The following is a 26353-nucleotide window of genomic DNA, read 5'->3' on the forward strand; positions in this document are numbered from 1 at the left end:
CTATTTTTCTTTAGAATGCTTACCAATTCCTGGAGTATGTGCTCTCTCTCTCTCTCTCTCTCTACATACATACAAACATAAACATACACGCACGCACATATAGGTATATGTGTGTGTATGTGCGTGAGCACAATTTCCATGAAAACAGGGATTTTTTTTTTTCTTTGTTCACCGTTATACCATAAGTGCTCATAAGACACTCATCAGACAGTCAGAGGACCTGGATTTTAACCTTGGCTCTGCTGTCACCCGTGAATCCAGCACTTGTGGATTATGCCAACATCTTCCCACCGAACTGTGCCATCACCATAACCTCATTCTGAACCACTGGTAAAGATTCTTTAAGAAAAGTAAGACAATAATGGGCAGTTTAGAGGAAAAGAGCTGAAGTTGTAATCAATGGAAGGTGATCTCTGGCTACGGAGTAACATCTCTGGATACTTGGCCCTACATAGAAAGAGACTCCGGTTGCCATTTACATGCATGGGTACATCTAGTTATTGTTTACTTAATTCATAAGCTCACAGAAGGCTTCTCTTCAGGATGAAGCCTAGAAGGATTACAGTAAATCAAGAGTATAAAATACTCAATCTGTTTATCAACACTTGTTTCTATGGTTTCAAATAGGATTTGCTGATGCTAAGCTCTGAGATAGGGGTGACCTGCATTGCTGTTTGCAGACAGCACTAAGTCGCACCGTAAGAGGCATACAGTTTTTGAACCCAAGGGATTTGTTGTCCCTTCCAAATAACTAACTTCACTTAATAACAACTATTCCTATTTCTAAGATCTGAAGCATAGTGAGTGCTAGTCTTGATATAGTCTATTTATAGATCTGATACGATAGAGACACATTTTCCTTTGCAAGACAATAAAAAGAAATTGGAAGGGAAGGGAACCAATATTGAATGCCTACTAAGTATATACAAACTGAAGATAAAATTTTGAGAGTCATCAAAATACAGCAGGAAATGAAGCCAAGAATGTAGATGGGATCATGGAAAAGACCACAAAGAGAGAAGAGGTCCAAGAATGTAGCTGTGATGAACTTTGTTGTTAGTGACAGAGGAAAGGATCATAGGCCTGAAAAGGAGATTAATAAATTGTCAGAGATACAGAAGTAAAACTAGGTGAGAGTGACATTCTGGCAAGCCAAGAAAAGAGAGTGTGGGAAGGAGAAGGAGTGATCACTGGTGCCACGTGGAGCTGAGAGCTCAAGGAAGGGGACTGGAAGACATCCTGTGGTCGCCGAGGACCTGAACAGTAAACGTTTCAGGGGCCGATGGTGACAGAATCAAACTGGAGTGGGCAAGGGAGGAGTGAGGAAACTGACCAAGAGTACAGGCAATGCTTTGGAGCAACTTAGCTCTAAAGAGAGGGAAAAATACAGAGAGGTAGCTGGAAAGCGGGATGAAGTCAGCTGGCATGTGAAGAGACGTGGGATGTAAATCCAGTCTGACTCTAAGATTGAATTCTATAAATTACTGCTTCTGGACCACACTGTGCTGCTGTTTCTCTGGGTTTACATGCTAATCCATAAATCCTCCCTTTCTTCCTATTTTCAATCAAAACTACTCACATGAGGTTCAGCTACAGAAGAAAGTTCTGGACATTTTGAGTATTTCATTGCAAAGTCTAACCTATCCCTCAGATTTGCGTTGAGGTCTAAGATCTTCAGAGACTGGCATTTCCACGGTCTACTTTCATCCTCATAACACCTGGAAAATGAATTAAGCAGGGTGGGATCATTGTAATTTTATAGGTGAGGAAACTGAGTCACCAAGACATTGATGGCAGAATTGGTACCAGAAGCCAAGACTTCAGTCCAGTGTTCTTGCTACTCCATGAGAAGGCAGGCAGGTGATGACATCTGCTCTTAACCCTAGAACAATCCCCTCCAAAATGTCCACCTCTTTTATAATCATTAGTAATAGTAGTAGAAGTAGTAGTAGTGGTTGTTGTCATTGTCATCGTACAGTTTACGAAGCCTTTCCAAATACATTGCTTCTGTAAACTCAAAATAAATTCTCAGAGCTATGCATGGCTGGTTCTCTCATGTCTACTATCCCATGTTCTGATAAGGAAACTAAGGTTCAAACAGCTACGTATGTGGGAGCTGAGATTTGAATCTAGATCTCTAAACTCTACATCTGTGCTCTTTCCTTTGGGTTAGAGGTTTTAAAATGCTGGATCCCCTCACGAATTTGATAAAAGCTATGGCCCCTCTTCCCAGAAATGTACGCGTAAGTATATAATCAACAGAACTCTGCACACAATTAAGGGGTTCCCTGGTGATCTGAGGTTAGGCATCCCTCTTCTAGGTTATGTGGTCTCTAAGCCAGCTAAAGTGCTAGTTATTGGCTAAGTGGTATGATCCCTGTAGATGGTAATGACATTGTAACTAGAGACTCGTAGAAGGGAAAGCTTATGAAACTTTTCTCAAACTCCTTGGTGGGATCAATCCTCCTCTGCACCCTGATGACACAGAGTTTATGTTCTAGTCAGTATGCACTTCCTTCTGCTCTGTGCAGGTGTGCCTCCCCATAAGAACAGACGTCCCTTGGTGGAATGGAAATGTCTAATACGAGTAACTACAAATTTTATCACTACCACTACCATTTACTGAATATTTATTATAGCTCAGCAATTGTTGCTATATCCCAGACACTATTTGAATTCATTTAATTTTCTCAACAACCTTATGAGGTGTTTACTGTTATTATTTTTCTGTACAGTGAAGTACTAAGGCACAGTGAGGTTAAGTACATTGCCCAGGGTAACAAGCTACTAAAGGGTGCAGCTGAGACAGGCAATTTGGCTCCAGGATCTAGGATAGTAACCTCCACCTTTGACTATCTCCCTTTTGCCAGGTACTAGCTACATGAATGGGGTTTCTCTGAAAATATTATAAAATACCTTACGTTTGTTAAAAAGCCCAACTACTAAGCATTATTATCATGAAATTCATTCAATAATTATTCTTCAAACTTCTTATTTCAAAATAATTTTAGATTTACAGAAAAATTGCAAAAATAGTATGCAGACTTCCCCTATACCCACCATCTAAGAAATTAACATAAATACAGTATTATTACTAATCTCCATACTTATCTGAATGCTGACAGTTTTCCCCACTAATGTGCTTTTTTCTGGCCAAGATCTAACCCATGATCATACATTGTTTCTAGATGTAGTAGCATCTTAGTCTCCTCAAATCTGGGACAATTCTCTAGTAATTCTTTAAGCTTCCTAATCTTTGAAGCATATTGGCTAATAATTTTGTAGAAATTACTTAGGTTAATTCTTTTCTTTCCCAAACCCCCATTAGTATGATCATACTATTTATTATTAATACTACAGGTTCATTTTTTTCACTGTTTGTATTTCACCCCCACCACACACATCCACCTATCATCTATCTATCTATCTATCTTTTATTTATTTTCAGGGGGACATGAAGCATCATCATGATTCTAAGAGTATGAGTTATATAAACAGGTATACTCGAAGAAGTGTCGCTCCCTCCTACTACCCTGTTCCCATTTCCCCATTATTTCCATCCCATTCCTACCCCACCTCCTATAGGTAACAACCTCATGAGTTTCTAGTTTAACTTCCCTATATTTCTTTTGCATAAATGAGTAGGTACACATATATTTTCTTATATCACCTTCTTTTTACATAAAAAAGAGTATATTATAAACACTCTTTTATGGACTTCCCTGGTGGTGCAGTGGTTAAGAATCCACCTGCCAACGCAGGGGACATGGATTCGAACCCTGGTGAGGGAAGAACCCATATGCCGAGGAGCAACTAAGCCTGTGAGCCACAACTACTGAAGCCCACGCACCTAGGGCTCGTGCTCCGCAACAAGAGAAGCCACCACGATGAGAAGCCCATGCACCACAATGAAGAGTAGCCCCCGCCCGCCACAACTAGAGAAAGCCTGCGTGCAGCAACAAAGACCCAACGTAGCCAATAAATAAATAAATAAGTAAATAAATAATATACTCTGCTTTCTTCACTTAACAATATATTCCAGAAATCACTCCTATCAGTTACTATCCTGTTTCACAGATGAAAAGACAGGCTTAAAGAAGTTGAATAACTTGCCCAAGGTCACATAGTTATTAAGGAGAAAAACTGGAGTTGAATCCAAGAAACTTTGACTCAAAAAATCCATGCTCTTTCTTCTATGTCAGAGCTTCTCAACCATGATTACTGGCATATTCTTGGAGGATCTCTAGTTTTTTTGTGAATTCTCTTAGATTGTTTTGAAAATTAATACATGTATGTCCTGGCTCATCCAGATGACTGTCTTATAACCAAGTACTGCCAGGCATTCTCATTGCTCACAGGATCTGAAAATCATGCAGCTGCCTAAAGTCAGTGCCCCTAATGTGGTCGGGCATGGAAAACTGTAGAGAACAGAGAGAGCTGTTACCTGGCTGTGGCCTTGGCTTGTAGTTCTGGGAAGGCAGCATGGCCCTGCACCATGTGATCTATCTGAAAAACAAGAGAGAGGGGTCAATTTTATAGCTTCTCTAGTCTATGTTGAAGCCAGAAGAAGATATATTAAAATGTCTGTTTCTTTCAATTCTTTCTCTACAGAGGATCCAAGAATATTAAAATGCTAACTCAGCAAGAGTGTCTCAGCTCTTTCAGAAATCTAGCTTTGTTTAACCAACTGCTGGCCTCTTGGATTTATAAAAACAAAGAAGTTTAAAGAGAAGAACAGCAGGAAAAGAAACTCCCAAGGCTGAACTGGTAGCAGCAGGTAGAACAGCAGGAAAAGAAACTCCCAAGGCTGAACTGGTAGCAGCAGGTAGTATCAGGTCCAAGAATGAGGTTTGACAGAGGCATGAGAAGGAGGTGTAACTCAGGGTAAATGAGGTAGAGGGGGGCCGGCCTGGGTGTTAAAAGCACTGGCCTCTGGATTACATCATCCCCCCTCCGGTTACCCCACGCTGTTACCCCAGGGCAATGTCAGACCTTGAATTATTCTCTGTGTCTTACTAACAGAGAAGTTGAGTGAAAGAGTCTATGAGGAGGGAGTCCCAGTTTAAAAAACACAAAAAAGAGTTGCCCCAGAGCTGTCAAGAGAATCTCCCCTGACTTAGAAGTTATCGCACGGGAAACTGGGACAGAGCTCTCTCTCCAAGGACAGAAATGTCTGAGCTCTGCAGACAACCATCTTCTCATCTGAAATTCCACGTCTAGGATTTATTCCTTAATCCACTTGGTGGCTCTAAACAAAATAATATGCACTATGCATCAGGAAGGGATGTGCTTCCCCATGCTGTGACTCTGCTTGCTAAACCACACCCAACAATGGGCTTGAGTTCCTGAACCTAATCTGTGTATTGTCTCAACGTTTACGTGAATCCCCAAAACAACCATTCTGATCTATTTATTTTCATTCAAACTACGGACAGACCGGTTATCGTGGCCTCGCGGGGACAGTTTCCCTGAGCATGCTTCCTGAGCGTCAGGTCTGCGTAAAGAGGACGAGATTTTGTTCTGGAGTCACCGAGGCTGGGTCTGGGTTCTGGCTCTGATACTAACTAGCTATGCGACCTTGTGCAAGTCACTTATCTGCTCTGAGCTTCAGCGACCTCCTCTCCCCCTTACCCCGTCCTAGTCTCCTTTTAAAACAGGATTTCTGCAACACAGAGCGTGCCTACCATAATGCCAACAACACAATAAATGATATCACCTAAAATTTATTGACTCATTTACCATATACCAATACTAAGCTATGCATTTTACATACATTATCTCATTTATTTCTTACAACATTCCCGTGAAGAAGATACTATTAGCCACCATGGAGATGAGAAAACCAGGACTAGAAGAGATTAAGTAACTTGCCTAAGGTCATAGGGGAGTTAAGTGACAGATCTAGGTCTCAAACTGAGGTCTCTCTGTATCTAAAGTCCTTGGTCTTAACTACCATGTCACATTGTCTACTCAACTTCCAGGTATAACTTGTCAAATTCCATTTGTGTAGAAATGTGTCAAAATAATACCAAAGCAACTGGTGATTTCAACGGAAAGAAAATCATCCAGGTTTTGAATATTTACTTGCTGAAGGTTCAGTTTGGGGTTACTGCAATGAGGCATGGTTTGGACCTTAAAGAGTTTGCAGTCCAGTCGGAGCATCACAATGAAGCCACTGGCATCAATAATGGATAATTAAAGCCATTACTTGATTTGAGGCTAGTTTCTATGGGAAGTGCTTTAGGAGGTCAGAGAAGGGAGATTTAAATGAGCTTCCCGGAGGAAGCACAGAAGCTAGCATGTGTCCCACATGCATGAATGCAGTTATTTGGTATTTACCGAATGCCTAATACACCAGGTACTGGGACTAGGCTCTGGGATAGAGTGGAAAATAAGAAATACATACAAGAGCATAAAGCAAGAAGTCAATAATTCGGCAATTACTGCATAGTTGTATATATAATATTTGGCAATTATTATATAGTTGTATATATAATAATTGCCAAGAACAGGCAGTTTGGAGGAGTAAAGGGCTAGAGGCAAGGGATACCAGAAAGGAGGCTGTGATGAGTAGAGATATGAAGATGGAAAGACAAATCTGGGTATAGACAGTAAGAAGGCTGGTCTAGCCCTGAGACTGGCATATCATAGATGCTCAATAAGTATTTGTTGGATAAATGTGGGATGTACAAACCATAATGGACCACATGCCCACAGAATACCATGTACTTCTTGGGAGCACTTACCACGCTTTATATTTGTGTCTGTTTGTGTGGGGCACACATTGGTCAGAGGGTAACTGTATGTTAAATTAGAGAATAAATGAAGTGGTGAAAATATGGATGCATGAGGAGGGTATGGACAGACAGTGGTTCTTAAAAGTCAGATAAGTGACTATTGTTTTACTGAATTGTAGGCCACCGGAAATTATTTCGATTTGTGGAGCAAAATAATGACAAGTTAAGGAAAATTAACCCAGTAGGGTATGTACAATGGGGAGATGACTAGGCACAGAGGGTAGGAAACACAGACAGGGCTCAGAGGCAGACATTGGGAATACAAGGCACGAATATCCCCTGTCCTTGCTCTATTGCAGCATTTATCAAGTTCTTCAATAACGATTAGTTTATATGTCTATCTCTTACCTTATGCTCTGAGCTCTTTTAAATCAAAAACCTCATTATTTCCCATTCTTCAGTGCCTATAATGCTTGGCATCTCGAAAGAATGAATGAGACACATTTTGAAGAAAATAAAACAAAACTTAGTGACTGAGTAGTTACAGAGCATAAGAAAATCAGAGTGAAAGGATGGCTTTGAACTTTTGGGTCTAATTAAAGGAAATGTGGGCATTTTAATCATGTCTTTTTATTTTTCTGTATTTGTGATGCTTTGGGATCTGGGGCCCTGTTGACCCTGGAGAGACTGCCCTTTCCAGGGCTAGCCAATTCCTAGAGATAGTAAAGGACCCCACTGGCCTGTAAGCATGCCTTTCATATGCAAACTGACTAATACAGAGCACACCTCCTCACCACCTCCTCTATTTCCCTGCTCTAATCACCCCAGAGCCAGGTACCAGACAACTAGGGACAACCTTAGTGCTTCCCATTTGGCCCTGCATGGTTTAGCCGGCCTCCTCTTCTGGAGAACTGTAACAAACTATCCTTTCAGTGGCAATCATCTCCTGATCTGCTGGCCTCATCATTCCTGAATAATAATAAAATCTACATTTTTAAGACAGTAGCTGAAAACACGGGCTTTGGAAACAGACTTAGGTTCAAAACTCATGGTCTATACTTATATTCTCTGCTACCTAAGTTACTTGACCTCTCAGAGCCTCTTCTCTTACAACTGTAAAATGTGGACAGTAAAATTTGCTTTGCAGGGAAGGTTGCAGTGAGTGATATACAGGTGGCTTTTAGATCGTAACACCTATTATTAAAGAGAAGGAAGTACCACCAAAAGAGTAAAAATGGTTGGAAGAACAAGACCTTAAAAGGTCAGCTGCAGTTTTTTTTTTTTTTTTTTCCCACAGCATCTGATGACAAAGGCCCACCCTGATTAACAAAGAAGGAGCCAGTTTGTCGAATAACTGAGTACTCATTTCAAAAGCCTGGAGTGCCTGTTGCAAGGGTTGATCTTTCTACTTCTGTTCTCTAATACATTTAGCACAGTATAGAAGATCACAGCGTCCCATTAAGTGGTTATTTGTTTCCCAATAACAAGTGTGACGACAATAACTATATTTGCCAAGTGGCTGCCTTAGAAATATATAGACAGAACCATCCTGACTCTATGACTCTTTCCTTGTTTCCTCCATCTTCTGAGATGTCAGCTCTGAGAGCTGGCAGCTGTAGGAGAAGGCAGAAAAGGCTACAAACTATTTGGATAGGTAGGAAGCTTAAGCTGGGTGGAGTCAGATCTTCCTCAGGATGGCTTTCAGGTCAGGATCAAGAGGAAAAGGCCATCTTACAATACATAACTAGAATTGTGGGGCTTTTTGGCATTTCCTTATTAAGGTGGCACCTGCATTTGGAACATGGGAAAAATAGAAATGCAATACAGTATAACACAGAGATCATACATGGGTAGTATGAGGTGGCATCTGGCCCACAGATGTATTTTACGTGGGATATATAATGTGTTTAAAAATGAGCCAATATTTTAAAACTGGGAGATTTCACTTTAAGTCCAGATTTTGGTTTCTCTTGAAGAACTGGTGAATGTAAAACACTGCGTCACCATATTCCCCCATGGCAAGGGTCAGCTGGAGCTGAGTGGTGACTGATCCCTTCAGACAGGCCTGCACCCTCCAGTTTGTGAGAGGCACCACCACTCAATTTATCATCATGATGGCACTAATGTTTTACCTGTAGTAGCAATCTATTTCTCTATGCCCATCTCTCTGTCAAAGGAGGGAACATGGAATTCAGCCCGAGAGTACTGAGAGCTGAAAAGAGAAACTTCTCTGTAGAAGTAAAAAATACCTCATTGCCTGGTCTGTTTATTCATTTATGCTGCCTGTCTGACTCCTTTAAGCATTTGCGTTTTTGACCCTTGATATGACGGAGAGAACGCAGACAAGGACTCCTGAGACCTGAGCTCAACTCTGGCTCAGGGCATGACCTTGGACAAGACCATTTCTAATTCTCTCTCTAAAACACTGAATAAGTTAATACGACAAATAGGCAAGAGTTTGTAAAATTACACAGAGAACTGCACCGCCTGAGAGAGCAAAACCTTTGGCAAAGAGTTTACAGGCAAGAAAAACACATCACAAAGGCAAATTTAAAATTTAAGAATTTTAGGTTCCATGATCATTTTGCTAAGACAAAGCTATCTTATTGCTTGATGGGTTTTTTTCTATTAAAATCAGTTTTATCTATTAGTCTTTTCTTTTCTTTTTTTTTTTTTTAATAGGAGATGGAGCAATCTGCTCTTTTTTTAAAATTGTATTTATTTATTTATTTTTGGCTGTGTTGGGTCTTTGCTGCTGCACGCGGGCTTTCTCTAGTTGCAGCGGGGGGGAGGTGGCTATTCTTTGTTGCGGTGCGTGGGCTCTAGGCACATGGGCTCAGTAGTTGCGGTTCGTGGGCTCAGCAGTTGTGGCTCGTGGGCTCAGTAGTTGTGGCTTGTGGGCTCTAGAGCACAGGCTCAGTAGTTGTGGCGCACGGGCTTAGTTGCTCCGGGACATGTGGGGTCTTCCTGGACCAGGGCTCAAACCCGTGTCCCCTGCATTGGCAGGCGGGTTCTTAATCGCTGCGCCACCAAGACTATCTATTAGTCTTGAGGCTGCCTTTTTCCTTCTTTACAGGTAAAACAATCATTAGGCTCAGAGCAATGTTCATCACTTTTTTTCCATTTGTATTTACCTATAATGTCACTTCTTCATCTAAGCTATTTCAACTCTTTGCTTACCTAATCTTCTTATTTCAAAGCAAAAACATTTTGCCTGATTTTTCCCAGCTTTGAAATTCTCATGAAAATCTAATGAAAGAAGCAAGCCCAATCTAGACAATTTTTTTTATACTGCTGGAAAGGACTATGACTTTCAATACTGAACAGTTCCTAGGAACAACAAACATTTCGGAGAGGAAAATATAAACTATGTGTTCATTTTTTTTTTTTTTTACAACTTTAATATAAGCTTTGCATAGGACAATTTCTCTTACAAGTTGATCAATTCTGATTTAATGCAGGATTAGTTTAGTCAATTTCATTCACCATCAAAATTGGTAGCTTTGTTCATTTTTACAGTTTGTTAGTTCACTGATTCATGAAACTAATGTGATACATGTCTACTCTGTGCTAGGCATCATTCTAATAATTCAGGATACAAAGACAAATAGAAGTCATCGCTTTCACAAAGCTCTGGCTTATGAAGGGAAAATGGGTATCCCAATATTCAAATATAGTCCAGCCTGATAAGGTTTTATAGATTTAATGAATGTTAATTGAACACCTACTCTGTTCTGGTCATAGTAAGCACAGGGGATTCAGTAGCAATTAAGGTACGTGTACTTTCTGTCCACTCGGAGATTATATTCTATTGACATATAGAGTCAACAAATACATATAATAATTAAAGATAGTGATTAGTTCTTTGAAGGAAATAGATAAGTTACTGTAATATGAACACTGATTTTAGATAGAGGGTTCAGGAAAGACCTGAGGGTGAAATTTAAGATAAGACATGAAAAAAAAAAAAAGAAACAACAATTTCCAAGTAAAGAGAATGACAAATGCAAAGATTCTATAGTAGCAAAGAGCTTCATGTGTCCTAGGAATTGACAGGAGTCCAGTGAGACTAGACTGGAGTAAGTAAGTAGGAAAGTTGTATAAAATGAGGATAGAGAGGTAGAAAGTGGAGAAAATCAAGCAGGCCATGGCAAAGGCTTTAGATTTTATTCTAAGTACTATGAGAGGATACAGAAAGATTTTTTTAAATTGAAGTACAGTTGATTTACAGTATTTTGTCAGTTTCAGGTTTACAGCATAGTGATTCAGTTATTTTTTTTCTGATTATATTCCATTATAGGTTATTACAAGGATTGAATATAGTTCCTGTGTTATACAGTAAATCCTTGTTGCTTATCTATTTTAGGTTATAGTAGTTTGTATCTGTTAATGCCATACTCCTAATTTGTCCCTCCCTCCATAACTTTGGTAGCCATAACTTTGTTTTCTATGTCTGTGAGTCTGTTTATATTTTGTATATATATTAATTTGTATTATTTTTTAGATTCTACATATAAGTGATATAGTATTTGTTTTTCTCTGTCTGATTTACTTCAAGAAGTATAATATTTTCTGGGTCCATCCATGTTGCTGCAAATGGCAATATTTCGTTCTTTTTTATGGCTGAGTAATATTCCATTGTATATATATATATATATATATATATATATATATATATATATACACCACATCTTCTTAAGCCAATCACCTGTTGATGGGCACTTGGGTGGTTTCCATGTCTTGGCTATTGTAAATAGTGCTGCTATGAACATTGGGGTGCATGTATCTTTTTGAATTAGAGTTTTCTTTTCTCTGGATATATACCCAGGAGTGGGATTGCTAGATCATATGGTAGCTCTATTTTTAGCTTTTTAAGGAACCTCCATACTATTTTCCATAACGGCTGCACCAATTTAAATACATTCCCACCAACAGTGTATGAGGGTTCCCTTTTCTCCACACCCTCTACAGCATTTATTATTTGTAGACTTTTTGATGCTAGCTATCCTGACTGCAGTGAAAGTGGAACACTCCCTCACACCATATACAAAAATAAACTCAAAATGGTTTAAAGACCTAAATATAAAACGTGACACCATAAAAATCCTAGAAGAGGAATAGGCATTCTTTGACATAAATCATAGCAATACATTTTCTTAGATCAGTCTCTCAAGGCAAAAGAAATAAAAGCAAAAATAAACAAATGGGACCTAATCAAACTTAAAAGCCTTTGCACAGCAAAGGAAACCATCAACAAAATGAAAAGACAACCTACAGAATGGGAGAAAATATTTGCAAACATTGTGACCAATAAGGGATTAGTCTCCAAAATATGCAACCAGTTCATACAATTCAATATCAAAAAAACAAACAACCCAGTCCAAAAATGGGCAGAAGACCTAAATAGACATTTTTCTAAAGAAGACATACAGATTGCCAACAGAAGGGTTTTAATCAGGGAAGAAACATAATCTTATTTGATTTAAAAGAAATCATTCAGGAGTTCCACTTTTTTTTTGGAGACTTCTGATTAAATGTTTATTCATTTTAATTTTGCCTTTTTAAAAATTCTGAAGCCAGTATATTGTTTTTATCACATCTGAAATATTTTTCTTTTTTAAAAAAGTTTTATTTTATTATTTTTATACAGCACGTTCTTATTAGTTATTTATTTTATACATATTAGTGTATACATGTCAATCCCAATCTCCGAATGCATCCCACCACCACCACCCCTCTGCCCAGTTCCACTTCTTAAAATGGCTAAATAGTTCTTATCATATGAATTCTTTCCCAGATAACAATTATAAATGCTGATCAAAATATATCAAACAATTCTCTGAAGATACTGGGAAGTGACCAAAGCCAGGTAGAAACTGAGAAGGAACAGACACATTGAAGGAAAAAACATTTTTTTTTTTTTTTTTTTTTTTTGCGGTATGCAGGTCTTTCACTGTTGTGGCCTCTCCTGCTGTGGAGCACAGGCTCCGGACATGCAGGCTCAGCGGCCACGGCTCATGGGCCCAGCCGCTCTGTGGTATGTGGTATCCTCCCGGACCAGGGCACAAACCCATGTCCCCTGCACTGGCAGGCGGACTCTCAACCACTGCGCCACCAGGGAAGCCCCGGAAAAAAGAGTTTTATATGTGTTTCTTGATTTTACAGATTTTTGCCTGAGGGCAGGCCCTAATCAGTGCCATGCAGGACAGCTAATACTCAGATAGATAGAAATATGCAGTCTTCATAGCTAAGAAATTAGAGGTCAGAGTTCAAGGCCACCATAGCAACTAGAAAATAAAAGGTAGGGAGATCTCAGAAAGGAGAGAGACATAGAAAGGGAGCTCAACACTATGCATAAAGGTTACCTTAATCTCTGGATGATCTCTGAATTACATAATAAGTAGCCCAACTAAGGCTTAAAGAACTCAACAAAGGAGAGACAAAACTTGGAGTTTGAGTTGTCATTAAATTACCTGCTTAAAAAAATACTCTTCAGAGAAATAAGAATAATCCACTGTCTCTACAATACATCAATTACAATGTTCAAGATATGAGTCAAAATTACTAGACATATGAAGAAACAGGAAAATGTAATTCTTACTTAAGAGAATGGCCATTTAATGGACAATAACCCTGAAATAACACAGATGTTAAAATTAGAAGACAAGAATTTTAAAGCTAGTAATTTAACAATGCTTAAGGATGTAAAGGATAACACTCTCATAACTAACAATGGCAATGAAATGGAAATAATTAAAAAGTAGAAATTCTTGTATTGATAAATATAATATCTGAAATGTATGGGTCCATGAGCTGGTTGGAGATTGCAGACAGAAGAGTCAGTGAACTTGAAAAAAGACCAATAGAGAGTGTCTAATTGAGAGAGAGAAGGAGAGAGACAGAGAGAGAAAGAGAGAGGAATATTGGGGGGAATAAAAAAAACCCAGAAGCCCTCAGGGGCTATGGGACAATAGCCAAAGGTCTTAAAAATGTGTAATTGGAGTCACAGTAGGAGGAGTAAGAGCAAATAGGGCAGAAAAGACATTTAAATATATACATGCTAAAGATTTCCCAAGCTTGGTGAAAGATAGGAATTTACAAATTCAAGAAGTACAGCAAACCTGGGGGAGGAAGGATAAATTTCCAAAACACAATATCTGGACACACCATAATAAAAACTAAGATTAAGGGAAAATCTTAAAAGTAGCCAGAGGAAAAAAATACACTGTACATAGGGGAAGAACAAAATAAATGATGTTTGACTTCTCATAAGAAACAATGGTGCCAGAATACAATACATTGACATCTTTAAGTGTTGAAGGAAAAAAGAAGAAAACTAAGAAGGTGGGGCTTCCCTGGTGGCACAGTGGTTGAGAGTCTGCCTACCGATGCAGGGGACATGGGATCTTGCCCCGGTCCGGGAAGATCCCACATGCCGCGGAGCGGCTGGGCCCGTGAGCCATGGCCACTGAGCCTGCGCGTCCGGAGCCTGTGCTCCGCAACGGGAGAGGCCACAACAGTGAGAGGCCCGCGTAGCGCAAAAAAAAAAAACCAAAAACCAAAAAACTAAGAAGGTGTGTTTTTGTTTGTTTGTTTGTTTGCCAGTAGACCTGCAACAACTAAAGAAATGCTAAAGGAAGTTCTTCACGCTGAAGGGAAATATCAGGTGGAAGCTTAAATTTTCATAAAGAAATAAAAAACAATGGAAATGGTAAATATGTAGGTAAACACAAAAGATTATGCTTTGTTTCTCAGAACTTGTTTGAAATATGTATGACTGTTATGGACTGAATTGTATCCTTTCAAAATTCAGATGTTGAAGCCCAACCCCCAATACAACTGCATTTGGAGATGGAGACATTATGGAGGTAATTAAGGTTAAATAAGATCATAAGGGTGGGGCCCTGATCTGAAAGAATTGGTGTCCTTATAGGAAGAGTAAGGTAATTAGGAAGATGTGCAGGAATCCAGGTGGGTGTACAAAAAATACAGTGAAAGCCTGGGCAGGAGGAGAGAACAGGGAGGCATCTGTTTATGCAGAGCTGGTCTTTGTATCCATGAAGTCATTCCAATTAGCTAATGTGACATGCTGGGGACACACCTAAGTCTATATACCTAGATCCTGTCAAGGCTGATACACATAAGTTTCTCTCTCATGGCCTTACAAAGCCTGCCAACTATATGTGCTTTAATACACTTGATAAGAAAGTCACACTAACTGATACAATAATTGCTTCTCAAGGAAGTCTACAAGAGAACTGTAAGAAAAATTCAGAAAGGCAGCCCTATAAAAGTCAGGTTCAATTCTGGAAAGATCTGGGGCTTCCAGTAGCTGACTTGGGTTTGAATCAAGGCTCTCCCCATTTACAACTATTAAGACCTTGATCAAGTTACCTCACTGTTCTGAGCCTTAGTCACTAGTAAAACTGACCAGATAGACATGCTGTGAAGATCAGATGAAATCCTGAATCTTCATGAGGGCCTCAATGTGCTGAGCATAGAACAGATTCTCCCAGTCGGGGTAGTGCAATCTACTTTTATGTGCTATAATAAATTATAATTGTCAGTTCCATATCCAGCTTTCCCACTAGATGATAAGCCACTGGAGGACAGGAATCATGTGTGACCATATTCTTGCCTGGCCCAGAGTAATCCCTCAGGAAATCTCTGTAACATGCTGGAAAGAGTGACTGAATGAAGGGATGGCATCACTACCTCTAACCTGGACAGCACTGAGTACATGGCAAGCTCTTCATATGGAAGAGCAGGCTGACGCCCCTGAGGCTAGCCCCAGGCTGAGGGGCTTTGGTGACAAGGAAGGAGGCAGATAGGCACTTGCAATGCGCCAATTCTAAAACTCCAAGAGCTAGAACCCTGCAAACATTATGACCCTGTAGCCCAAATTTATAAATTTAAATTCTGGCTTCAAAAAATTCAAAGGTAACTCCCCACCAAGCCCAATTGTCCCAGAAAGCCAATTTCACCATAGAGGCAGCTTAGCAAACTGTCTTAGGCTCTCTTACCCGATGCCTCCCCCAATAAAAATGACTTCAAGTAAGACAGAGAAGAGTGCTTGGACAGAGGGATGGCTGAGGTCCAGTTGGAAATAAGCTTCAGCATCTGGACACAGTGACTGTACCAGTTGGTGCTCTGTGGAAAAAGCCTGGGCAAAAAGTGATGGTTTTTGCAAAACTTTCTGGAGAGTGTATCAACAAGCACGAGACAATCTTTGATGGGTGTTTGGTGAACTGAAGTAAATCATCCATGGGAATGGGGTATGTGCCCTTCTAAGAGGAAATAAATAGCAGCAGCACAAGCTTGAAATGAGTGAAAAACAAGCCCAAATCTCAGACAGATGAAATTGCAAAGGCTCCAGAGCCAGAAAAGATCCTATCCTATTTTTTTCTTCATCCTGAAGTTAACCAGATGGAGATTTTTTTTAAAGTACCAATCTATTCATATACTTGGAATGAAGGATTTTGCTTTGTGATGGAAGATCTGTATTTAATTGTAAAAATGAAACAAAATATCTTTTTTCCAAATCTAGAGTTTAGATAAATTTTGTTTCTTTTTTCTTTTTTCCCTCTCTTCTTTCCCCTTCTTTACTTCCCTCTTCTTCTTCTATCTCTTCCCTTCTGCTTTAGGTGATATATTTACAACTGCATGTTTAAAATATATTCTGGACAATGTAATAACGGAGCAGCCACTTTCAGACATAGCTTATGAGAGAATATGTACATATGAAACACGGAATAAAAGCAATGTAACTTCCTCTTATGGTGTTCTGTATGATGACAATAGGCTGTAAAACCGGTGATAAACCAGAATAAGTAAATGGAAAGGAAAGGTGAGTACCAATGGAAACAGGTAAAAAGGCCATTGACAGTGCATCAGGAATCTCTCCAGGCTGTGCTTGCTACCCTGAGTTTCAGTTCTTCATGTGTAAAATATGGATAATAACTGTACCTAACTTATAGGGGTATCAGAGGATTAAATAAAATAGGACATGAAAAGCTCTTGGAATTGAGACTGGGACATAAGTCTTCAAAATAAATATTAGGCATTGTGATTATTATGAGTATCATTCAAGGATTAACACGATTTTATACATATATATATATATATATATATATATATATATATATATATATATATATATAAATCTTTCCCACGGGAAAATGTACTCAATAAGGGACAATTGTTGTTGTTATTATTATTACCATCATCATTGTTATTATTTTTATATCTCTTTATTTTATAGGTGGTTTCTGTCTCTTTGCTTGGCCTCTCTGGACTGACGATTTATTGGACAGTCTGTTTTGTTCTTGATTCAGATTTTGCCCCCATTATGCTAACTTCTCGACTTCCTTAGATTTTGCTTTTTGTAACCCATGGGTAAGTCAGTCATACCCCATTCCTATGTCTAATGAAACTCTATACATAGAACTGCCCTAAGTGTAACTCTACATGCAACTTCATTGGTTGATGATGCAAAATCAACTAGCTAGATAAAGGCCAGAAAGTCCCATGATTCTTGTCAAAAACCATAGTGGACTATTATGAAGATTTTATTAATGGTCAGAAAAGGGTCATTTTTTAAAATTTAAATTCAGGCTTAGGAAACAGGCATAACGAATTCTTGTCCACCAAGATACGTCATAATGTTTGGGCAAAGATGGCTTATATCCATAGCAACAGAGCCAACTCTGAGTCAAATACTGGTGAAAGCATTTCTAGACTGACACAGACGGTCAATTAGTAAACTAACTCTCTGAAAACCTGTTGATGGACAGCTTCATGGACAATGCATCCTGCACAAAGAGTTAGTTTACTGGATTGTTATCCTTGTTAAAAAAGACTCTGGGTTGTGTCTGTTATGACTTCTGGTTCTCCTAAAGGTAATTATACCATGATGTGGGCTTGAAAAGGGCTATGTTTCAGTAATGGGTTTTCTATGTGTCATAGAAAGGGAGTGGATATTTAAGTGGAAAGTTGTGTAAATACATAACACTAGTTTAAAGAGGAGACCGTAAAGTTTCAATCCCACTGTACCTTAGGCATAGAGTGATGTCTTTTTCTTGACTTTTCTAGAAAAGTCTAATTGGTTATTAAGACCTATCAGACGTTATTTAATTTATACTCACTGTGCTTCCCTACTAGACGATGAGCTCCTTAAAACCAGGGACTAATGCGGGGACTAATTCAGGTATCTCTACAGCCTGGCACAAGAGTGAAGGCACTAAACATGCTCTTTGAATCCAGCCACCCACCTATGCGTGCATCAACTTTGAGAGAGAACTTGAGGCAGCTAAGAATAAAAGAGAAACACATGAAGAAATGGAAAATTAATGGTTATTTGTATCCATATCCAGCCTGAGATCAGATCACTTTTGATTTGGCTGGACATTTAGAAAAGCTGGTAGGGGAGCAGACCATAAACAGATGATTTCAATACAACATAGTGAATGTGAGGCTGAGTAACTGAGCCTGGATCTTACTGTCCCTTGCTTTCCACATTTAATCCTTCCAAGGTCTGCTCATCTCCTGACCTCAATTCTCAGTCATTATTGCCACTGTCCATTATTGCCAAAGTCCTCATGGCTTTTTGTCTGTGGACTAACCTATTAAAGCTGGTCTCTCTTCACCCAGCCGTGCACCCTCAGGCCTTCTTCCTGACGGCTGCTAGCCAGTTTTTATAACAGAGATCTGACAACACCCATCACTATTCCAATCTTTCACCTACTCTCTGTGGTCTACTACCTGAAGTTCAACTCCTTAGCATGTTTTACAAGGACTTCTGTTTGGGCCCTGCCCAGCTCTCTAACTTTTATTGTAAGTCATTCTTCTAAGAACAGTTTATGCCACAACTGAAATTCTGCAATTACTCTCAAATATGCCTTGCTATTTTTCACTCCCCTGTCTTTGTTCCTATGCAAGTTCTCATACCTAGAAGAATATCCCTACCTTTCTGTGTCTGGTTGGTCCCTATTTATCATTAAGGTGCAGTACAAATGCTTTCTCCCCTGAAAAGAATTCCTTAATCTAGCTTTGTGCGAACTCTGTGCCTTGTACCTCTGGTATAGTACTCATCTCACTTTTATAGATCTTCTGTCTTCCCTATGAGATGACCCCATGAATTCAACACATTTTCTCCAAGCACCTTCTACGAACCAGGCACTGAGCTAAATACAAAGAGAAGGATGATATAACCCATGCCTTTAAAGAGTGCGTAGATTTCTGGAAAAGACAGATTATCTCAGAATGCGCTAAGAACTGGAGTTACATCTTAAAGATCAAGTAAAACTAAGTAAAGAACTCTCCGAGTAGGGAAAGAAGCATATACAAAGGCACAGAGGAGCAGAATAACAGAAGCCATGGGGAAGCTGTGAGTAGGGCAATCTGGCCTTCGTGACAAGTACATGGGTGAGACTGGAGGGGACAGACCACAAAGGGAATGATGTGCCCAGAAAACTATCTGAGCTATGTCCCGAGGGCTACAGGGAACCACTGAAGGATTCTGCCTGGAGATTAACATAGTACTTTTTACCAAGTAGAATATTACTCCTGTTGCCGTGAGAAAAATGGGTTGTTCTGTGAAAGAAAGATAGGTGAGAAGATGGGTTAGTCATCAATGCCTGGATCAACATTGATTCCTTTGGCAAACACGGGCTACATATGCTCCATATGTGAGACTTTGTGCTAAGAGAAAGTTAATTCTTCTGATGTAGGAGTCTGCAAGCCTTCCAGATCCTGGGTATACGGGGAATGTGACAAAATGGACTACTCAAGGGTGTAAAAACAGTAAAGACCATATGAAGAAAGTGTCAACTTACCAATTTTCCAGTAACGCTCTGGCCACCTTCATTCAGCCAGAACCCAGGGACCATGGCTGAGAAATAAGGGCCCCAGACTCCTGGTACAAAGATCGGGTTTTTGCTGATCTGGAAAGAAAGGGGCAGAGTATGTGAAAATATTGTCCCTCAAGGCTAGAAGGAGCCTTATCCTCCTCCCATGTGATGTTTCTATGACCAGCTTCTTATTAAATACCTTTGACGGTGGGGAAGTCAGTCCTGACAAAGGACGGGCCTGGCTTCACCTCTGGAAACCTTTCTGATAAACTCATTCAGGTGTCAAGGTAGCAAAAGAGATCATTTTGGAAAGAAACTGATGTGACAGCTCCTGGCCAACTCCCTCTCTGTGGTAGACTGATTGTAATAATGGTCCCCATTTTCTAGCCCTCCCTGCTTCCACCCACTGTGCAATATGACTTCGCAGCACCTCTTGTTGAGAGGTGGGGTTCCCAACCCTTGAGTCTGGGTCAACCTTGTGACTTGGTTTGGCCAACAGAATGAGGCGGAAGTGACACTGTGCACCGGTTTTCCAGGTTTAGGCCTCGACAACTGTGTGCTTCTGCTCTTCCTTCTCTCTCTCTGCCACAAGAACATGCCCCAGCGAGCCTGCTGGATGGATATGCAGCAAGTTGAGTCAGCTCAGTTCTCACACGTGATGTTTCAGATACGTGAGAGGGCCCAAACAGGATCGGCAAATCCCCGCAGTCCTCCAGCAACTGGCGAGCCCGAATCACCAGCATCACCCAGCCAATCGATAGACTTGTGAACAAAAATACATGTCCTTTTGTATACCGCTAGGATTTTATGTTTGTTTCTAACCTAGCATTTTAATGGCACGAAAAAACTGATATATCCCCCTCCTTCTACAAACACTTATTAGACACCTAATAGCATACCATTTCTCTCAACTGGGTGCTGAGGACACAGAGATGAATCAGAAAGAGTTCTTGTCTTAAGAAGCTCCTCATCTCAGGGTAGTTGGATAAGTAAATAGTCAAATAGAAAACAGTGTGGTCCATGGGATGGTAAAGACAAAACATAGGATACTGTGGAGGGGCACAGTGGGTGAGGAATGAAATGGTCCAGAGATGGCTTCTGAGAGAATGGGACATAAGCTTAGACTAGTAAGATTTAGCCAGATGAATTAGAACAGGCACTCCATGTCAAGGGAATAGCTTGAACAAAGACATGCAGGTGAGAGAGATGCTCTCATTATTCAAGATACGGCAACGTCTTTTTTTGGTAGCAGACCATGGAAGCCCATTAGGTGTTAGGAAAGGACATCAAGAGATGGACTGGGACAGGCAGGGATGGACCACGTGTTCACTCATCTGGAATGGCACGAGCTTCTCATCCACCCAGCAGGGATGAATGCTGAAGTGATATTATGGTTGTGGAAGGGTGTATTAAAAGGTAGGGAGGAAAAAGGAGTTAGGCACGCTGGGTCTACTCCTGCATGTCTTGAGGCTGGGCAGAGAATCTACTCATTCATTTATTCTACAAATATTTATTCAGCCCTTACTACACCTGACCCTGGGGATATAGAAGTGAACTGAATATAACCACAATTTCTGCCCTCATAAAGTTTATAGTGCAGCACTTCTTTAAATGTCTGAGCTCTAACTATTCTGGTTCTCTTTTCGCTAAATGAGTGATTCCTCAAATCAGCAAGAATTCCACCCTCCAAAGAGGAAGGGGGTGAGGGAAGGCAGGAGACTATACAATATTATCAACTTTAAACTTTGCCAAATAAAGGTAATTTATAAAAGGGTAAATTTAACACCTAAAGGAAAAAGAATAATCTCAGGGGGAAAAAAAGGTTTGTTTGTTTGTTTGTTTTCCTGCAAGAAAAGACAGTTTAGCTTTCATTGACATAGTCACTCATTTCTTTATGGGTTCAACAGATGTTTCCTGAGCTCCTACTGTGATCCAGGCACTGAAAGCAAATGTAAACAAAAGAGCATAGTCTCCACCTTCACGGAGCTGTTCTCTTCAGAGGGCGGCAGACTAGGGAGACCAATGATTCAGGTTTGGCCAGGATTCTCCTAGTTTTAACACCAGAAGTCCTATGTCCTGGAAAACTCTCAGTACTAGGCAAAAGGGACAACTAGTCACCCTAAGATGGATATCACACAAATGTATACATACAAACTGTGATAAATAAATGAAAGACTATCAAAAGGTATTATAAGAGCTCATAAGTGAGGGACCTAATATAGTCTAGGGGTCAGATAAGGCTGTTCTGAAGAAGTGATATTTGAATTAAGATGAAAACATACATAGAAATTATTCAGGTGTGAGTATATGTATATCTGTCTGTATTTGTATATATATGTGTGTGTGTGTTTGTGTTGATATATGATACAGAGAGCGTTCCAGACAGAAGAAGCACACACTAAATGGTCTTCATTTTTGTCACTCTGTCTTTGCCAGTGGAAATTTTATCACATGCCAACTCTAGAAACTACTGCCCTATACTGCATGCCCCAGCTGCTTTGGGGCAAATAAGACAGCCCATGCCAAGCACTTGGGATCCAGGGTTTGGACAGGTGGATGGACACCCACCAAAGTCAAGCCATCTCTTTTCATGCCCTGCACCCCTTCTCTTCCAGAACTCTTCTAGCACCATTAGACAGATTAGTTTCAGAGAGGTTGCACGTTGTCCACAGTCACACAGGTAGTAAATGGCTGAGGTGGGACTTGAACTCAGGTAGATACTGGCCTCAAATCCCAGGATATGCTTTTTAAAAAACAAACAAATCTTGTATACATAAATTGCTTAGGAGAGCTTTGCATCACCTCCCCCTACCCAAACCCCAAACCCCACGATTTAAAGATGCTCCTGCATCAGCTTTTGCAGAACTCCATTGGCAGACTGGGCTCTGCTGCTCAGAATGGCAGGTGAAGGCTCTGCCTGGCTCTGTCCAGAAATTTCTGAGTTGACTCCTGCTTGTGCTCACTCATTTGGAATGGCACACGCTTCTCATCAGATATCAGGACTCTGATGGACAAGGACACAGAAATATGTTCCCCAGAGCACCTCCAATCACTCCCAAGCTCTGGGAGAAAACAAGTAATAGTTTGTTTTGACAGAGAGAGAGAGTGAGCACATTCATGTATTTATGTGTGCTTTAATCCTTTGCAATAAACCTAAATACTTAAAAATATTTTTTTGTGAAAGCTCTTTCCATGCTGATGGCTATCCTGGCCTGAAGGCTGCTCTGTGATCCAAAAGGAAGGAGCACAGTTTACTCCACTAATGACAGGTGTCCGAACAGGACACTGACTTTCCAGCAATAATGTGCTGTTGGCAACAACAGCAGCTACGATTGACTGGGTACTTACTAAAGGCGATATTCCAAGCACATGGCAGGAGTTAAACCACTTAATCTTCACAACGACCCTAAAGGGAACAGTCTACCATTATTCCTATTATACAGATGTGTAAACTGAAGCAGAGACTTAAATAGCATGCCCTAGGTTATAAAAATACAAAGCAGCCAGGCTCTATAGGTTCTGTATTTGTCTCTGCCAAAGTATGCCCTTGATTTTAGGCTACCATTGATTCTTTGAGTCCTTCATTTACTTTTCAAGGGCAGAAAGCAAGGGTTATTAGAGCCAACATAGACTCACTCAGATTGAACCAACCTCCTAGCCTTGATGACAAGTAGGTTAGGGAATCTTCATGAGCAAAAGGCTTTTGATCAGTTTTCCCCCATACACTTGTGAAGAGCAGAGGAGAAAACAAGGGTTGAGTCAAAGATCTATTTGATTCTATCCTGACTACCATGTTCCAGCCAGGTGACCTTATAAAAGGTAATCTTTCTGAACCTCAGTTTCCTCAGTTCCAAAATGGGAAGAATGATATAAATGTGGGAGGACTTTTGTGAAAATGAAATAAGCTGTCACATATAAACAGCTTATTATATGTTAAATACCAAGTAAACATTAGTTCTCCTTGAAATGAGGCTTGCATGATGGGATAGTCAGGTGACTGGGATGAACGGCCACAGCCAAAAGTAACTGCAACCATTAAGGAGGTCTCTAGAGTCATTCTTCATTTTATTTAGTCAATGGTCTTAATAATGAAGTAGAAGATGACAATACAGAAGCAAAGTTTATATTTTCAGATGGTATAAACTTGGAAGGACTGCTTATCGTGAGCCATGTCCAAAACAAGATTCAAACTTACTTTAAGAACTAGAACATTAAGCAAAATACAGCAAGAAAGTAGTTAACATTTATTTGATCATACAGTTAAAATTCTGCACATAAAAGGTACCGGTAATATTCTCTTCCATAATATCCTTTTTCATGGGTCGTGGTACATGAGTATTCAATTTAGTATTGTTTAAAGTGTATGTAGACCTTTGACACATTCTTTAATTAAGTGTGATATGAATAAAGTTATAAAAACCTGCAATAAAACAAAACACTTGGGACTTCCCTGGTGGTCCAGTGGTAAAGAATCTGCCTTCCATGCAGGGGATGCAGGCTCGATCTCTGGTTGGGGAACTAAGATCCCACATGCCACGGGGCAACTAAGCCTGTGCGCCACAGCTACTGAGCTTGCGTACCTCAACTAGAGAGCCCACATGCCCTGGAGCCCACGCGCCACAACTAGAGAAGAGAAAACCCGCATGCCACAACTAGAGAGAAGTCCACAGGCTGCAAGGAAGAGCCCACGCGTCACAACGAAAGACCCCGCGTGCCGCAATGAAAGATCCTGCATGCCACAAGGAAGCTCCTGCATGTGGCAACTAAGACACGATGCAGCCAAAAATAAATAAATAAATAATTAGAAAACCAAAATAAAAACAAAACATTTGGTTGCACACTATATGCTAGGCACTGAGATCAGCAACAAGGTTATAAAAATAATAAGGCAAAACAACAACAACAATAATAATAGAAGAAGAAGAGAGATGAGGAAGGAGGGAGAAGGAGGGAGGGGGAAGAGGAAGGAGGAGCTGGAGAAGAATTAACAATAAGGCATGGCCCCTCCTCCTCAAGGAGCTCCTAGTCAGGCTGGGCAGACAGAAGTGGAAATAGAAAAATTACAACGAAACATGCCAAGTGCTACAGTGAGGTGGGTGACAAGTGTGGTAGAAGCCCAGACTGCCTGGGAAAGGAGTGAGCACTTCACAGAGGTGATCACAGGGGAGCCAGGCCTTGAAGGACGAATAAGTGCTTCTTTAGGTAGAGGGGGAGGGCATCCCAGGCAGCAACGATCAGAGTCATGAGGCTGTGCAAGCATCTTGATTCTCATGAGGGCTTAAAGTTCTGCATTTTACTTTATATAAAAGTTCACACGGTTTGAAGGATGGGTATATTTTTGCATCAACATATCCTACTGCTTGTCAAAGATTCAATTTTTAAAATACGGTGGCTGAAAAAAAGTCTCAGTGAAACCACCCTCAAAGCCAGGCAGTAAGAAGAAGAAATTAAAATATAGAAAGAAGAAGAAGGAGAAATCGAAATCAAATAGTAATTGCTAACAGTTATTGTGGGCTTATCATGTGCCAGACTCTTCTAGGCTCTTTATAGACATTATCACATTTAATAGGCATGACGACCCAATGAGACCCAGTGAGGACCCAATGAGGTCCTATTATTATACATACTCCACAAATGAGGACATCTCAGCTGAAGGAGGTCAAATAGCTAGTAAATACGAGAGGAGTAATTACAAGATACAAGCAGGATCCAAGTTATTATCTACCAGCTTATTTTTCTCTCTAAATCTGACTCTCCTTATCTATAAAATAAATGGATTGGACTAGAGATGTTTAAGATCTCACTTGTCTTTGAGACTAAGATTCCGGGAAGTTGAGTCATTCTCCCCTAGCTGGCCAATCAGAACTCTACAGCAAGCTATTTCAACACAGACTCTGCCCTCACATGCCCTGGGGCTCATGGGGTTGCATGGGGTTACCTCTTGGGGCTTCTGTAAGGATCCACTTTGTTCTACTGCCTCTCTGACCTGTGGCCAAGATTACTGGGGGGTTTTCTTGAGTGCCAACTTCATGGGTTATATTCAATGGCTACTATCTGTAACATCTTACATTAGCTGAGTAAATATTCAGCACATACTTATTGGATACAGACTGAGTTCAAACTACTATTTTAAATATAAAAAGACAGAAAGATGGGTGTCCAGAGCCACGTAAATGACATAATCCCTGTCCTCTCGAAGTTTACAATCCAGTAGGTATTGGAGGGCAGGATGGGCTGGGTAGTAACTCAGGTACCAAGGGACTTCTGAGCGTACATTTGCATTCAGACTTAGAATGACCCTAAGAGTACATGGAGTCGAGCACGCACAGCCCGTTTTACAGGTGAAGACCCAGGGACGGGGACAGTAAGCAAACCACCCAGGATCACAAGGATCAGAAATGCTGGAGTTGGCATTAGAAGTCTCTCTCTATGTGCTCCTGCCTCTTTTCATGTCTGTGCCCAAGCTGGATCCATGAGTGGACGCCACTGGCTGACTTTGATCTAAGGCTATGCTACTGTCAGCTGAGTTTCCCTGCAGTGATAAAACCCAGGCGCCTGCTCACACCTCTTTCTGGGAGTGTCGTCTGGGCTAAGGGCAGGGAGCTGCTTCAGAGACGTCCGCTCTGCCTTCCCCCACTCCATCATCCCAAGCTTGGCCTAAGCCTCTGGCAGGGGCAGGAGGCAGGCTCCAGGCGCCAGTGGTCCTGGGAGGGAACAGGAGGTTTTGTTTTGAGTGTCTCCAGCCAGGTTGGGAATGTTCGAGGGTAG

The 26353-nt window shown here is 40.5% G+C and overlaps 1 protein-coding gene across 13 annotated transcripts in view; it reads right to left on the bottom strand.

Annotated features, from left to right (window-relative positions):
- Nucleotides 1-26353, bottom strand: part of FGGY (FGGY carbohydrate kinase domain containing) — a 455489-nt gene that overhangs the window by 152893 nt on the left and 276243 nt on the right. For all 13 annotated transcript variants that reach the window (XM_027108362.1, XM_027108360.1, XM_027108371.1 and 10 more), the window contains 2 exons: nucleotides 19571-19678; nucleotides 4445-4506 (listed from right to left, as the gene is read on the bottom strand). In XM_027108362.1, the coding sequence (XP_026964163.1) occupies nucleotides 4445-4506; nucleotides 19571-19678 (170 nt within the window). The remainder of the gene's footprint in view (nucleotides 1-4444; nucleotides 4507-19570; nucleotides 19679-26353) is intronic.

The sequence above is a fragment of the Aethalodelphis obliquidens genome, unplaced genomic scaffold, assembly GCF_003676395.1.
Source record: "Aethalodelphis obliquidens isolate GAN/ISIS:26980383/991018 unplaced genomic scaffold, ASM367639v1 scaffold9, whole genome shotgun sequence".
Lineage (NCBI taxonomy): Eukaryota > Metazoa > Chordata > Mammalia > Artiodactyla > Delphinidae > Aethalodelphis > Aethalodelphis obliquidens.